The sequence below is a fragment of the Hippocampus guttulatus genome, chromosome 3 (assembly GCF_054856545.1).
Source record: "Hippocampus guttulatus isolate MCC_2025c chromosome 3, RoL_Hgut_1.0, whole genome shotgun sequence".
NCBI lineage: Eukaryota > Metazoa > Chordata > Actinopteri > Syngnathiformes > Syngnathidae > Hippocampus > Hippocampus guttulatus.
Genome location: NC_141263.1, coordinates 24984698 through 25000770, shown reverse-complemented (window position 1 = coordinate 25000770; position 16073 = coordinate 24984698). Strand labels below are relative to the sequence as shown.

General features: G+C 44.1%; 1 protein-coding gene across 1 annotated transcript in view; it reads right to left on the bottom strand.

Moving 5' to 3' along the window:
- Positions 1–719: 719 nt before the first annotated feature.
- The window catches only part of itfg1 (integrin alpha FG-GAP repeat containing 1), an 83719-nt gene continuing 68365 nt past the window's right edge, over positions 720–16073 (bottom strand). The window contains exons 15-18 of the mRNA XM_086107638.1: positions 6532–6656; positions 5833–5915; positions 4596–4713; positions 720–1457 (exon numbers count right to left, since the gene is read on the bottom strand). Coding sequence (XP_085963764.1) covers positions 1398–1457; positions 4596–4713; positions 5833–5915; positions 6532–6656 — 386 coding nt within the window. The 3' untranslated portion in view covers positions 720–1397. The remainder of the gene's footprint in view (positions 1458–4595; positions 4714–5832; positions 5916–6531; positions 6657–16073) is intronic.

Sequence of the window (16073 nt, the reverse complement as noted above, 5' to 3'; positions counted from 1 at the left end):
CACAACTTGAAATGGTATCAGTTTGGTGCCTTGAAATTTTAAGTTCTCCCAACAAAAAACAAACAAACCAAAAGAGTTAAACATTGTATATTTTAAAGTCCAAAACATTCATCCATTCATCCATCCAACTGAACCAAACTCATCGCAGCTCTGTTTACCTTTTGGTTTTGACAGGATAACGGGGGTGCTGCACCCATGTTTCTGCATGATAGTGTGTTTGAAAAGAGCTCTGGATCTTTCCTCCATCCAAGCTGAAAAAGTTGGTATGCAGTTTACAATGTAAATTAGCTTTACTGTTACATCATAATCTGGAAAAATTCTGGATGACTCACTCACGGGCACAATTTTTTCTCCAAAATATTTAGCTAATAAGGATTGACTTGGTTTTTTAATTGCAGTTTATACAACTATGTTGAAACTGAAACGACTTTCGGATGCGCTCTGCCGTGTGCAAGTACACACTGCGCTGATGTGAGTATAAAAATGCTTACAATCCCACACTCGTGCGCAACATGTTTTATGCAGCAGCTTGCAAGGAGGGAAAGTGTGTGCATGTGTGTGTGTGTGTGTGGGGGGGGGGTCTTCTCAGCAAAATAAAAAGCTGCTTCATTTCACCGCTGCACCTACATCAATTCAAGAAAAGAGCTCGGGGTGGAAACCAGACTGCAGCCCTGGGTGTGCTTTTAGGCTGAAGCAGAAAGCACACAAGACTTCTCAGCTCACAGTCAATAACTTTTATTATTCACATTGAGTCGCTGCGGTGCGCACAAAATCAAACATATTACACACATAATTGGAAGCTTAAAAAAAAGTGCAAATCCCAAACCACGTAAAAAGACTTTTGGGAACCAACCGTCGCACTGGGCCCGCAGTAGCTTCAAAAAGACAAAGAAAAGAGTTTGCAGACAATCATTGATTAGATTCAGACCACTTCAAGACAAAGTCCTGGCAACACGGATAAGAGGGAAAAAAAAATTCACCCCAAATGGAATGGAGTCGGACAATAACACTGCATGCTCTGACGGCAGCCATACTGCCAAAACAGGCTGACAACGTGGCAAAGTCGGCATTAAAAAGGTGAGTCGTGGAACATGAATATTTTCCAGAAAAGAAAACTTGCCACAAGAAACTTTTTTGGCCCTTTAGGAGTGAGGGTCTGAAGAGTCAAAGCTAAAAGTAGCTCAAAGGAGACAGAGGTAAAAGTAGACAGGTAAAGTCAGGTGGGGCAGATCAATTTGAGGTGAAGTGGGGCGGGGCAGGTAACAGGTAAACGGGGTCGGTAACGTGTGTGTGAAGGGGTGCAAATAAGAGGCCCAGGGAACGGTAACAGCAGGTATGGTCGTGCAGGTAAAGAGGGGTCAGGTGGGGGCGTCCACCCACGACTAAACGCTGGCTGGTCACATGGCATCAAAATGGAAGCGGTGGGCTTCCTGCCTCTTCTCCCGGTCGTCTGCTTTCTGAAGCACACACAAAAAAAAACAACATAATATGAAAAATCTATCAAAAAGAGACAACGGGACGCCATAAGGTCGCAATCAAAGACCCTCCCCTTCACTCCTTTTACCGCAGCCCACCCCCTCCTCCGCATTCGCCCTACACCCGCCACTCATTCCCTTCACATGACAAGCTAAGAATATTCATCCTGGCCAAAAAGGTTTTCGCCGACAGCAGCAATTTCTCAGTACGGCGTCGACTTTCTTTGAAGTGACAGCTGACGTCTTATTGAAACCGCGCGCACGCACACTCGAAGCTTCTTGCCCTTATGTATTTATGCAGATGTTCTACCACTACTAAACCATTTTTGCCCCCTTCCTCTTTTTTTAATTTCCAACCCATACCACAATTTGGGCCAACTACGGTGGTGTTCCGGGGTCAAAAAGGTGGTCACAAATGAAATGATGCCAATTCGAATAAAATCAATAGTTCCCGTCAGACTAATACAGGTGGTTCGAATTTGTCAGCAATAAAACAGAGTCTTTGAAGAACCCGTGGAAATGGCCAACGTGTGCCTGAAATGGCAGACTTCCTGTGAACACAAACACAAAAATGCGGAATAAGGTTTATTTAGTTTATTTATTGGTGGCAGCAAAGGGTGGAAAAAGGCTCCACATTGAACCATTTAGTGGTCAAAAATAAAATTACGTTGAAAAAAAAAATCTGCAAACGAGTCGGACCCCATGATGGATTGGGATTTACTGAATTTAAAAGTTAAATACAACTGAACACGACTTACAAATTTCCTGTATTGGATAAAAAAAAAGTAAAATAATAATAAACCACTGTAACATTATGCACAGTTTGAGAGTCATGAGCTTAAAGGGCCAATAAAGGTGTAAAAAAATTGGTTGATGTTTTTTACCATATGCCAAATTTCAAAAGAGGAAATGATTGTATTTTAGAAGTATTTGTAGAGCATGGAGAGTCTTTCTTCTCTCATCATACAAAAAGTTGTCTTCGAAGATATCAACATTCTTCCTGATGTTGTCGACTCCTATTCGAGAGATGATGCATAATTTGTCAGTTTGTCAAGTGTATTTTTTTTCCCTCCACAAATCAATAGTGGACTCACATTGCCAAGTATTGACTGATGGTTTTGCCTCATGATTTTTTTTTTTTTTCCAGCACTCAAGAAAGATGAAAGTCTAGGATGTACTTTGCTTTGGCAAGGCACACCGCCATCAACGCGGACGCTCTAATCGGACATCTGGGGGACGGCATCCGTCATGCGGGACCCGTGAATCACCATTAAGCAGCGGCGCATTGATTTGTGTCCATCCGACGCTTTTAATGACGCCGTCGTCTCTGATGTGGATTAATTAAGTCAGATGCTGCGCCTCAGGTGGGAAGACGCTTCCTTTGGAGTGATTGATTGGCCTCCTTAAATATTCCTCTGCTTGGCTCCATATGGATGTGCGCCGTGCTAAGTTAGCAACGGGCTCCACTTCACAGCTGTCCTCCACCTGACTTTGTTGTTAAGAAGAGCAAATGCCAGCCAAATGCTAAATGCCAGTCAGTCTTCGGGTGCTGACCTTAAGTTACCATTAAATCGTAACAGATCTTTTGGGAAAATACAGCCCCCCAAAGCAAGTTTGACGCGGCAACATGAAATTTAAGACCGCCTCTCGCTGAGCGGCAAAGTTTTGCAAATGTGTGCGCACGTAGCGAATGTTGTTTTTTTTTTGTCAGGGTTCATTCAATTTTGCAAACAGACCTTTGCTGCTCAGTGAAATTTGACTTTGAGCACCACTGTTGATTCCGAGGAGACCCACAAAAAAGGACACTCGAAGCCATGCAGGAAAAGCCAGAGTAAGTCTGCAGTTTTGGTTCAAAGCAACCATTTTAGGTTGCAGTTTGTCCAGATGTCTTTCCAAAAACAAACTTTGTCTTAGATATTATGTCTGATTGCCACAAAATTTTTACCAGTCCATTTGACAGGAGAGTGATGCTAAATTGCAAGACATTTACATTTCCACAATCTTTGGAAAGTATGCTGTATATTTTTTAATGCTCTTTCAGAAAATGGATAGACTGTAACTCAGATTCTTCACTTTAACCTAAATGATTGTTAGCAACATTAAATATAATAGGCTAGCACTGTCTATCATGAGTAGACCCACAACCCCCCCCCCCACCCCCCAAAAAAGTCAGGAAAATCTGCTATTTTGTTTCAAAGCAGCTATTTTTGGGGCCGTACTGCCCATTTTTTTTTGCAGACGCGTGTGGGTTGAGCATGGCTGTGAAATTTGACTTGACTCTCCATGATGTCATCGCTTGACAAATTGCAAAAAAAAAATCAAGCCAAAAAAAGCCAGTTTCAACATGAAATTTAGGAGCACTTTCGATCACGAGTGCACCGGCCAAAAACTCTCAAGGACCCATCTCCAAAAAGACAGGTAAGTGTGCGATTTCAGCACCTTGGAGTTCATTTAGACATTTTTCAGAAAATCCAGCATTACATGCAGTAGCCATGTCTATCAAGAGTACGTAACATAAAAAAAGTCAATGAAACACATGTTCGGAAAAAGACAGGGAGACTCCAATTTTTGTTCCGTTTTGGGTCCTTTTGTCTGATCTTGTATGTATACTAGAACATAATTCGAACAGATGAGTGACGTTCGAATGCAAGGAATCAGATGTTGCCAAGGTATGTGGGTGAAGTTTGGTGACTGCCTATAAACACGCAAAAATCTCCCGGTCAGATTTTTACACAAACGCACGCTTTCGTGCACACGCACACACACGCGCACACACGCCAGATGGCTCGGCAAAGATGCCAGCGACGACCGAGCTCAGCGGTCGGTGTTCACGCTGCGCGTTGCAAAGAAGGAAATAAACGCCATGAAAACAACCCAAAAGTTGCACGTTTTCCTGTGCGCGTGATGTTGGAGTGCGACTGTCGCCGTTCGCGCAGTAAAAATGGAAAAATAAGCGGCGGGGGAGGCTCCCCGGAGAGTGTATTTATGTGACTAATGAAAGAGCAGATCCGCCAAGCTGAAAGGACAGAATACGCCAATAAATTTGTCCTTCCGGGTCTTACGGAGGGATATTAGTTCTGTGTGTGTGTGTGTGTGTGTTTGCGTGTGTGTGTGTCCGACCTTCTCCTGCCAGTGGAGGATGCCGATGATGACGAGGATGAAGACGCACACGCCAATGAGGGCAATGGCGGTCAGCAGCACGCTGTTACTGGGTGTCAGGTACAGTTTGGCGCTCCAGCTGCAGACCAGAAGAGAAAGGAAAGTCAATATTTGAAAGTGTCACATTTGGCGCACGGCGTCAAAAGAACCGGTTTGTTAGCGCGTACTTTCCTTCTAATTTTCCACATTTTAGGGCCGTAGCCTGAAAACAAAATGGAATACATTCTTTTTTTTCCTCCCATTGAAATTTGACACACAACGCGAGACTAAAATAAAAATGAAAATAAGAAATTACGTGTTCAAACTCAATTTATCAATTAAATTCTTTTATCGAAACGGTTTGTGAATTCAAGGCGGCCCGGTGCCCCAGTGGTTAGAGCGTCGACCTCACAGTGCAGAGGTTCGATCCCGGCTCCGGCGTTCCGGACCTGTGTGGGTTTTCTCCGGGTACTCCGGTTTCCTCCCACATTCCAAAAACATGCATGGCAGGCTGATTGAACGCTCAAAATTGTCCCTAGGTGTGAGTGTGAGCGCGGATGGTTGTTCGTCTGTGTGCCCTGCGATTGGCTGGCAACCGGTTCAGGGTGTCCCCCGCCTACTGCCCGAAGACGGCTGGGATAGGCTCCAGCACGCCCCGCGACCCTTATGAGGATAAAGCGGTTCAGAAAATGGATAAATGAAGTGTTTCTGAGATGAAAAATAGACATTCAATTGGAATGTTTGCATCACAAAACTATCAACATCATTATCGTCGTACTGTTGATATGGTGAAAGAAAATGGACATCATCTCAAATATTGTGAAACAAGTGAAAGCGCTGGAAAAGATGACGACGCCATTGTTTATTACGCTGTCTTGTGAGACCCTGCAAAGCGTTGGAAAATATTGTGACATCTAAAAAAAAAACAACCCCATCTGCTGCTGGAAGATCTTGAAGGTATACAATTTGCGGCTTCCGTGTTGTGCGCTGCCCATCTGTATCGTCGACGATGACACCACACACACATGAGATCGCATGCTGTGTGTGTGTTTACACAACACCAGAAAATCTGTGCCGCTAACTTAAGTGTGTTGTCGCTTCAGATGAGGCGCCAATGGTATCCATGGCAACGAGCACCCGGAGTGTCCCCGGGCGGGGGAGTATGATATGTGTGTGTGTGTGTGTGTGTGCGTGTGTGTTTCAGTGGGTGTTTGTGTACCTGCTGGGCTGATTGTGCGGGTACGGGATGACAATGAGTTGAGAGTTGGGGATGATGGCTGTCCACTCCTGCTTCCTGGACTCCTGGGGGGGGGGGGGGCGGGAGAAGAAACACATAATAATTTATTCCTCATCTCAAGATACCGTTGATAGGGTTCGAAAAGATTGTGATCATGAACTTGCGGTTAATTTCAGGTGTGAGAAGATCAAATGTTGTCTGTCACATTAATTCAAGTCTTCTTGGGGCTGCGCTAAAAGTTCAAAGGTTTCAAGTGTGCCAGTACTCAAGAATCGGAAAAATAAATAGAAATAAAGTACGCTGATCAGCCTGCGGCTAAATGTTGAACACTGTTTGCAATTTTCCTCCCATCTTTAATGTCAGTTTCCTGTCTTGGAGGGGAAAAAAACCCCCACATCCAGTTCAGAGAGCTGATATTAATACACGGCCATGCGCGCGCACAAACACATGCGCGCAGATTGCATCAGCAATAAGAGCATCACGCGGCATTGACACATTCACGGAACTACAACCTCCTTTTAGCTTGATAACCAAACCCTACTCTGAACCTTTTTGACAGCAAGAGATAACTGTGATTGCAAGTTTGTCTCGGCGTTGCGGGCGGACTACACGAGGCCGCATCGGTCCATTATTTAACAGAGTCTACACTATCGCGGGTGCGAAGAGCAAAGTTCCACTCACCGCTTCTCCAGGTCGGTGCGGGATGCCGACCACTAAGTGGTCCAGGAAGTTGGCACTGCGTCCAAGGCCCAGCACAGTGTAGGGCAACTGCAGGGAGAAGTGCGCCGACTGGCTCAATTGACCAGCTGCAGGAAACCCCCCCCCAAAGTCAATCATATATAACAAGCAAAAAACACAACAGTCATTCATCAAAATTAGGCTATTTTTCTGATCGAAAAATTAATGATGAAACATGATCTTTGTTCAATACAGTGAAAAGAGGCATTAAAAAAACCCTTCATTTTCACAATCTAGCAATCAGTGTTGGCCGTTACAAAAGTAACACGTTATCATGACATCACATAATGAGTTATTCGTGATATTTTTGTTCAATTATTACCGTTACTCAGTACAGTAACACATTCCAATATCGGTGGCACAAGACAATTTAACAAAAAGAAAAAAGACATTAAGAGACCCTTTACAATCTAGACCGGTAAGGAACCAAACACCATGAGCAGAATTTCTAACTTGTCAAAGGTAATCAGGCATCGTAGTTGAATATCTATTTCAAAAAATATATATTGAAAATGCAGTTATCAGTCTCACAACACAGTCAGCATATAAAATGGCTTCATGAGATAAAATGCAAAACACAATCAAAATACGAGCAAGAATAAACATAAGTAAAAAGACAGTCGATAGAATTGTGAAAAATTGTGAAAATCTGCATAGAAATGCACAGAAACATTTTTTTAAACCCCAAAAAATCCACCAAAAACTGACGGTTGCTAACCCACCAAAAAAGCCCTTCCAAAAAACATTCAAAAAATATCGAAATCCAAACGGCGCAAATGGATATTTAAAAAAAATAAATATATGAATTCTTTATAGTTGTGACGATATTGAATGCACTCCACGATTCAACCGGGTAGCGCCAAATGCATGTCTCGTGCACAACGTATAAGACGGATGGCGATAATAAAAAACGGCTTTGTTATGGACTCTTAAACATTACGGCCTGAATGGCCACTTAACTGAAATTAAACATCAAATGCAAATACTCTTTTATGAGCAGCGCCCAACATAAATCTATTACCTCTCTGGCCTTCCTTGTTCCACATCCCCCGGCCCCCTTCACCTTCTACACCCCCACCCTCACCACCCCCACCCCATCTGCTGCTGGGTCTCGCCCACGCTGCCCAACTCTTCCAAGTGCAGCCGACATAAATCAACCTCTCCGTGGTAAACAAAGATGGGAGGAGAGCGAGGAAACCAAGAGAGAGCGAGGGAGCCCGGAGGCAGCAAGTGATCAGAACTAATGTGGATGGACTGCACATTGCAAAGCTCTGCCTCCGCCTCGCTTAAACCTCGACGTTGGCCGCTTCCTTCCCGTCCGAGGAACCTCTGGAGGGTGAGGTCACAAACGCACAAAACACACTTGAGCTCTCCGAGGGTAAAAGCATTAAGGGAGGCTGCTCGATGCATAAGCAGACCGTTTGGGCTTGATTTTTGCCCATTTCCAAGGGGTTCAACAAGGATAAACTCCTCCGACAGATCTTGTCTAATCGCTACCAAGTTCAAAACAAGCCTATCGATAGGTATGCCTATCACAGTTACGCCCACCAAAAGGTCTCAAGAGCTCATCCTGAAAAGAGCTCAAGATTGCCATTTTAGTTAGAAGCAGCCATTTGGGTTTGATTTCCAGGGCTCTTTTGACAAAAAATTCTGTCCGACAAATTTTGTTCGACGCCTACCAGATTTTACGTCTGGAGACTAGCCAGACGAAAGATGTTCGATTGAGATATTTTTTTTTCAACATGTTTCATCGAGCAACAAGAAATGACCATTGTAGATTGCGTCTTGTAACACGGTGCCGCCCAATGTATGAAAAAAATTACAAAATAAGCCATTCATTGAAGATGCGCCTCATAATCCAGTGCGCCTTTTAGAGTGGAAAATACGGTAGGTTGCCGAATTTATCATGGGTGGACCCACAAACAGTATCAAGAACCCATGATTTGATGACACACAAAACCTTTTTGACAAAACCATTGTGGTGGTGTGCAAAGACAAAACTGTGCAAATACTTGGCCCTCATAGGGCTCTAAAGTGCCCGATGCTATTTGTTTAGGTTGGTTTTTTTTTGTTTGTTTGTTTTTTCTGATACATGTGGCTTGGACTCGTTGGATTGTGTGCACGTTTTTGAGTGTTGATCAGGCAAGGCTGGAGGCTGGCATTAGAGTCTGATGAGTGTGTGTGTGTGTGTGTGTGTGTGTGTTGGCTAATAGAATACAGGAATCGCAGCAACGGCTGGGGGAAAGCCATCTCACAACATGAGGATGCTGGCATAACGTGTTTGTGTGTGCGTGTGCGTGTGATACGAAAGCCAAGCGAGCTCGGACCTGGCAGGGAATTCCAGGCAGCACACACATCATGAATGACAGTCAACAATGGATCTCGAAGAAGTCTGTGTGGTCTTCTGTGTTTATGTTAAAGGGACATTGCTAAGCGTGCGTGTTTGAGTGCATCTCAGGTTCCAGAGCACATGCATGAGAGTCAACGTTTCTGAAAGCTTACTGGGTCAACCTAACAGTGAAACGGGAAAATGAATGACAAGAAAGCTACATCCCTAAGGAGTATGTTGTCTTGAACCATCTCATAGCATAACATATCTAGTGGAACATATGCTCATTTATGCACGCTGACGGGAGACATGTAGATGGAGCGCCTGAGAAGTTCCAGGGCTGGCGTCACCAAGATACTGCAGATTTCAATTCAAAGCAAATTTTTCCCTTCAAAGGAATCCCCTTGGAGTCTAACATACTTTCCCAGCCTTCTCTACCACACCTTCATGCACTCTATCAAGAATCCCTCGGGGTTTATCCGCATTGCCATCCTCCTGGCCATCCTGAAGTCGTCCATGTCTTCAAACCGGATCCCCTTGAAGAACCCCCTGAGCTTGGGAAAGAGGGAGAAAAAAAAATCTCACGCCGCCAGTTCGGGTGAGTCGAGAAGTCACTTCAGCACGGCCATGTTCCTCTCGGCCAGGAATTGTCAGACGCTCGGCAGCGCTGTGACTTTTTGTAGAGTGCTGGTTCATTGTCGGGCCCAAATTATGGGGGTAAACCCGGAGTTTGAGGTTTGCGATATATCTTTTGTGACACCAGTACTGGAAGCATTTTTTGAAACACCTTGTATACTGTATAAAGTTGTGAGGTGCACTCGCAGCTCCCTCTCATATGGCAAATTTTGCTTGTTGAGATGAAAATGGTAATGCGCTAGTTTTCTCAAGAATGGCCCTTTGAACATGAAGAATCCTCTTCATGATAATCACGTTTTCAAACTGTGCTCCACCCACATGAAAAAAAAAAGGCGTCACATCTTAGCATCACCTCTATCTCTAATGTGCGCTTTGGATTGCGACACATTCGGGAAAATTCTCCAGTCACAGCTCGTGAAACGACGAGCTTGAGAATCATTCCCAAAATGGCTGCTTAAAATCCGACTCGTCTCTTATCCCGTTATGACAGATATGTTCACTCAATTTCGTGCTGATGGATGAAACAGATATTTGGGGCTATTTGCTTTTCAGAAAGCCCCCCATTCCTTTTTTTTTTTTTTTAAATATTGCATAATCGAAATTATCGTCAAGCTTTGACGGATTTCTCCAGGCATGTTGAGGAATTACTGCTATGACTCCATCATTATTATAGTTGATTGTGTTTTTTGTTATCTTGATTATGTACAACACTGTTGCACAACTGCTATTATTGTTTAAAGTGCTCTACAAATGTAGCCGAGTTGAGCGATTCCAAGAGGATCACGTGGCAAATAGAGAAATTACCAAGCAAACGTACGAGTTCAAAGTGGTATTTTCAGAGTAATTCCCATTGCCTGTGCCGGTCGCTATAGAAACTGCTCCTGATGGCAATGAAAGGAGCAAATTGCAGAGGACGAGGAGAAAGAAGAGCGGGTGCTCCGGGGGACCACTCTTGGTGTTGCGTGAACATTCTGAAACTGTGGAGGAAAGATCAAGATACGTCGGTGTCCGATCGCACCATCCGTTGTCGTTTGAGCCAAAGTGGATTTCACGGGAGATGACCGAGAAGGACACCACTGTCAAAAATGAATCATAAAAAAAAGTTAGACTGGAATTTGGTGACAAGCCAGAACGCTTCTGGAAGAATATCCGATGGACAGACGAGACAAAGCTGGAACTTTTTGGCAAGGCCCATCAACTCCATGTTCACAGATGAAGCATGGCAAGAAAAGAACACTGTCCCTATTGTGAAACATCAAGGAGGCTTTATTGTGTTTTGGGGCTGCTTTGCTACATCTAGCACAAGGTATCTTGAATCTGTGCAGGGTACAGATGGGAGTCTCAAGACTCAAGGTCTTCTCGATTAGAGTGATTTTCTCAAAAGGGTGTGCAACGAAATATTAAGTGAAGGGCACCATCATTTTTGCCCAGACCCGTTTCAAGAGTTTGTAGTTTAAAAAAAATTTGTTGAACCACAATTCAAAAGAAACGTCTGATTTTTGTTGGTTCATTTTCATGACATTTTCATTGATTGTAACTTTTGTCAGAATCAAACTCATTTCTGTGACTACTGTGAGTTTTTCTTTCATTAATAGCGGGGTACTAAGAATTTTGTGAACATCTACTCCTATATACTGCCTTGGTCATCCCATACGAAAAAAAAAAATCAAAAGGTTTGCGAGTGTGTTTCTTGTAAGTGTTGTCAGCATACGAAGTCCAGCATTATGACTTTCAGCCACATCACAATATGAGGACAGACAAAAGCAACTTCTGAGGACATCTGGAGACAGACGAGACGACAAAGGTGGCGAGGAGTGTCGTGGTGATTTATGGTGTCCATAAAGTAGCATCGTGGAGGGGGTGGGGGGGCTTTATGCCTGACCCCTGCAAGATTACGGGGTCAGGCATGAAAGTGAAGAGACAAGACAAGCATGAGTTAGGAGGAGAGTATCTCATCATCATGAAGGACGTAAAAACAAGGACGAGAGGGCTGATCAATAACAACTTTACATATCTCTCTCCATAGAGGTCATCCCCTTTCTTATTTTCAACCAGACGCAGACAGACAACCAAGTCAACCAAGCAAATGAAAACCAACCAAATGAGAACAAACAAAATGACCAACTTAACAAACTAATCAACCGACATACAAAACGATGCACCGAAATAACAACCGACCATCCATCCATTAAGCAACCATCCAGCAAAAGAAACCAAACAACCGACAAATCCGACTGATAACCGATGATCCAAAATCCGCCAAAACTGACAAACAGCCGTCCAATCAACCAACCAGATGGCCGATGAACCACCCTACAACCCGACCAACCAGTCTTGTTTCCACCCAGCAAAATGGCTCACTTCAGTTTGGTATTTATTTTTCCGTATTTCCATTGCTCCATTGTGAATGGGCAACTGTTCTAATTTGATGACAGAACACAAAAATGGATTGGGATTAAAAAGGGTGCCAATTAAGCATAATGCTTGGTGTTAATGCTTGAATCTGCACGTAGACGCAATTCGGGCTTTTGCGCGTTTTAGCCTTCAGGTGGTTTTGAATCTTTCTAAATACTAATACATGATCCATATGCATGTGGATGACTACTGTTTCATTTCCAAAAGGTCACGCATGCATGTAGAATGAGCAGAGAGAGCGAGCGTGTGTGTGCCGTATGATTGTGTGAGTTACTAATCCCCACAAGTCATTAGGCTAATTGGACGGAGTGAAGAAAGCTCAACATTGATTCTCCTCCCCACGAGCGCACACCTCGTCTCCTTCGGTGCTTTCTCTAAAACCAGACCGGCATCTAGAATCCGCCATGTAACACTATTACATAAATCAAATCATCAAACGACATTAGCACTCGGCAGGTATCCGCGTAGCAGCCGTCATTTGGATCAGCAATGAATGTCTTGCTAGACACACACCTCATTCATTTGTCTGAGTATGCACAAGTACAACAACCCAGTACTATTCATCAAAAGACCTCAAGAAACATGGCAGCAAGTCTAATAATGTGAAAAACATCACATCATAAAGGCTTGAATTGAATGCTCTTTCCCTGAGAATCGCAATTAAACACTCAAATATTTTGTGGTGCTTACTATCTTGGCATTCTCATTAACCACCCAAGCACAACCAAGTAGACTCATAAGCGACCAAACTGACAGCAATCAACTAGCCAGATAACCAACCAACCGAATGAACTAATGACCAACGGATCTACCAACCAACAAACTACCCAGCTGGACAACCAAGCAACCAACCAAATCCGACAAAGAACTCACAAAAAAAACAACCACTTGACAAAAGGCAACCAAATGAAAGACAGACCAGTCAGTCAACTCACCTAAACTATAGCCAACCAAAACAGACAAATACCTAACCCAGCAACAAACATTTGACAAAAACAGCCGCATCACAAACCCACCAACAAACTAACTGAACTCAGAATCAAAGAAACTAACCAAATAACCAGCCAAACAAGTAACACCCGACAAACTACTTAACCATCCACCCGTTCAACCCATCACCCACACTACCGACCAACCAAGCAACTCAACCAACCTCACACACACAAAAACCGATGGCTCATCTTTAACGTGAAGCGCCAACTTGCAGGGAAAAAAAAGTTGCATCTGGGTGTGCATGGAGGCGTTCCAACGATGCAAGCCCCACAATCTCAGCGGTAAGTCTAAGATGAGTGTGCTGCTTGCCACGCTCATCCATACTACCTGCTTAATATGTTAGCACGCGGACGCTCACCCAAAAGTGAACAAAAACACACCCACACACTCGCCACACAACGAGCTACTTCAGGTGATCAACTGCTTTGCTCTTTGCTCTCTATCATGGGGGCGAAAGCGAATGAAGTTCACAGCATGGCCTCATGCAGCGAGGGCTCATCCCTTACAGTCCCCAGAGCGACAAACTACAAAATAAACACACTTGAGATGGGCACACACAAGCCACCGTGCGCGCACAAACCCAAACGCACACACACACATTAAGAAGTAGCAGTTCCCTGGCAGCATTTTGCTGCTGTTAAATGAAGAGTCGGGGGAATAGTGCTGGCAATGCCTTGGGCTAGTCAGCGTCTCCTTCGCCATGTGCACTCCAGTGGAAACACACTTGAAAAAAATAGAGGCATCTGAATTACAAGGAGCCAGACAGCAATCATCCGGAATATTTCGATGCTAAATAGTTTGGCGTTCTGCTTGAGATGCGACAGAGAGCGAAAAGATTGTGTTTATAGTTGTATCATACAAAAGAGAATCTGTCTTCAGTCTATATTGCAATGGAATAAATTTCTGGTCTAAACACAACCATAGCAGCATATGCTACTGCTAAAGTTCAGCAGTAGCATACGCTGCTACTATATCCTATCTTAGCAGCTCAACAAACAAGCAAGCAAGCAAGCGCACTGATGCTGCAATCAGACCTAAGGCAATGTGAGCTATTCTCACGACGTGATGATAGATAAAGTCAATGCAGTTTGTGTAGATGCGTGTGAAGTCATGCCGGACAGCACGAGGGATGCGTATGAGGCGATGCGAGTGCAGGCCAGCACATTCGCTCAAGTTAGTTCAATCCTTTTTTTTTCCATCAACCAATCAGTGAAACGCGTGCATGCTGAACAGCACATGGAGAGTAATCCATACGGATCATGGATCAAAGATAACCACGCCATGGTCACAACGAAGAAACAGGACGTGGCGGAATTGAAAGGAAGTTCCCGGCTGGGGCATCTATGTACATAGTGAGGATGGCGAAGGCTGGAGTCCTCCATGCAAAAAATGTCTGCAGTCGAAAGCGTCCGTCTCGGTCCAGCCTGAGGATCTGCACGAATGAACAGGGCAACGTCACAATGGAAGCCAGTGCCCGGAACGGAGCCAACAGTGGAAGTGGACGCTGGATATGAAAGATGAAAGGGTGAAACAAGAGCACCGGATGGTAGATGAGAAATAGTCGAAGGTGGAGCAGGATACCGATAGCATGGCCGAGAGTTGTCTACCTGAGCCATCAGGATGGAAGCATACAAGAGCTAGCGGGCTAGTCAAGGGCGCTAGCCAGCTAGCTGGCTCCAAAAAGGGGGTCGTGGTCCCAGGCACTGAGAGCTTACTGCATGCACCAAGACAGGTGAAACCCCAGGAGAGTTTCCACTTTTGGCCAAGGTACAACAATTAACATCATCATCTACATTTCCACAATTTAGTATTTGGCAGATCTCATTCTTGGCACACTTTCAGCAATTAGCTTCAAACATACAAATACAATAAATTGACAAAACAAATGGATGATGTCACTTTACAGGTAAATGTTTTGGGATCAAAGTTTGGGGTGCATTTAGAGTTTAAAACTACAACCATAGATACATTTTTGGGGGAATGGTGCTTACAATTTTTTTTTGTCGGTGTTGGTTCACTCTACTGTTAATGTTCAACAGCAAATATTTCCGCTTATAATGATGATGATCCAGGTACTGGTGTCATTGGCAGCAGCTTTAAAAGCACGCATTTGCAGTGACTCTATTTTAGAAGGAAACCCCCCCCCCCCCCACAACCATCGTCAAAAGCGTAAACACAACAACAGGAGCGATACAGCAACATGGAGACAACACAGGCTATATTTATCCCTGACCTCACTGGCTTGCCAGTGTAGTGCAACGTCAGTTTACTGCAGCTAACGCTAACATCCCATCTCATGATATGTACAACCTGTCATTATGTCTTGGGCTTTATTAAACGTGACGTTGTGTGAAGGCGGGTCACTGCACAGGTTACATCATAGTTTAAAAGATAGTGGCCTACACTGCTCGTGGAAGTAGGTGTCGGTGAGAGCGGAAAGGAAAACGATCACAACGAGACAGAGAAATTGACTGTTCTGCCGGCCGCTGTCTCCCTCCTGATGCAATGTGCAGGTATTGTCTTGAAAGAGGACGACTTTGAGGAACGAGGCCGGGAGAAAAAAACAATTTAAAAAAAAAGCTTTTGAGACTTCAGAGGCGGATCGACACAATGTTTCCAACATAGCCTAGTGGGGAGTAAAAAAGCACTTTATCACACTGGAGCTTGCGGCAGGAACCTTATGTGACCGATCGAAGTAAAGCCCACTGAGGACAAGAAATGACCATTTTCCTTTGCCTAATTAGAGCATCAAATAAACAGCAGTGGAGAACATAACTGGAAAAAAAGCCTCCTTGTAAGCGGAAGCCGTCCTCTCAAGGCACTTACAAACACAACAGAAAAGGATAGGTTCAGCGAGTTTAACTCTAGTCAGTGAGCCAAGAAAAGGGTTTGGCGTTTCCAGTGACTTTGCTAACTTAAGTCACTGATCTGATACAACCAATTCACCCCTGTCCAAGGTGAGTTGACTTGATGTAAGAACCGATACGCTCCATAATCTGAGCCCACGGTCGTTCCAGTGAATCTTGTAACTCAAATCTTCAGCGTAAAAAAAAAAAGTATCATCTCAATCTGTTGTGGTTCCAGGTACGCTAACTCCAGCCAGTGACCTTAT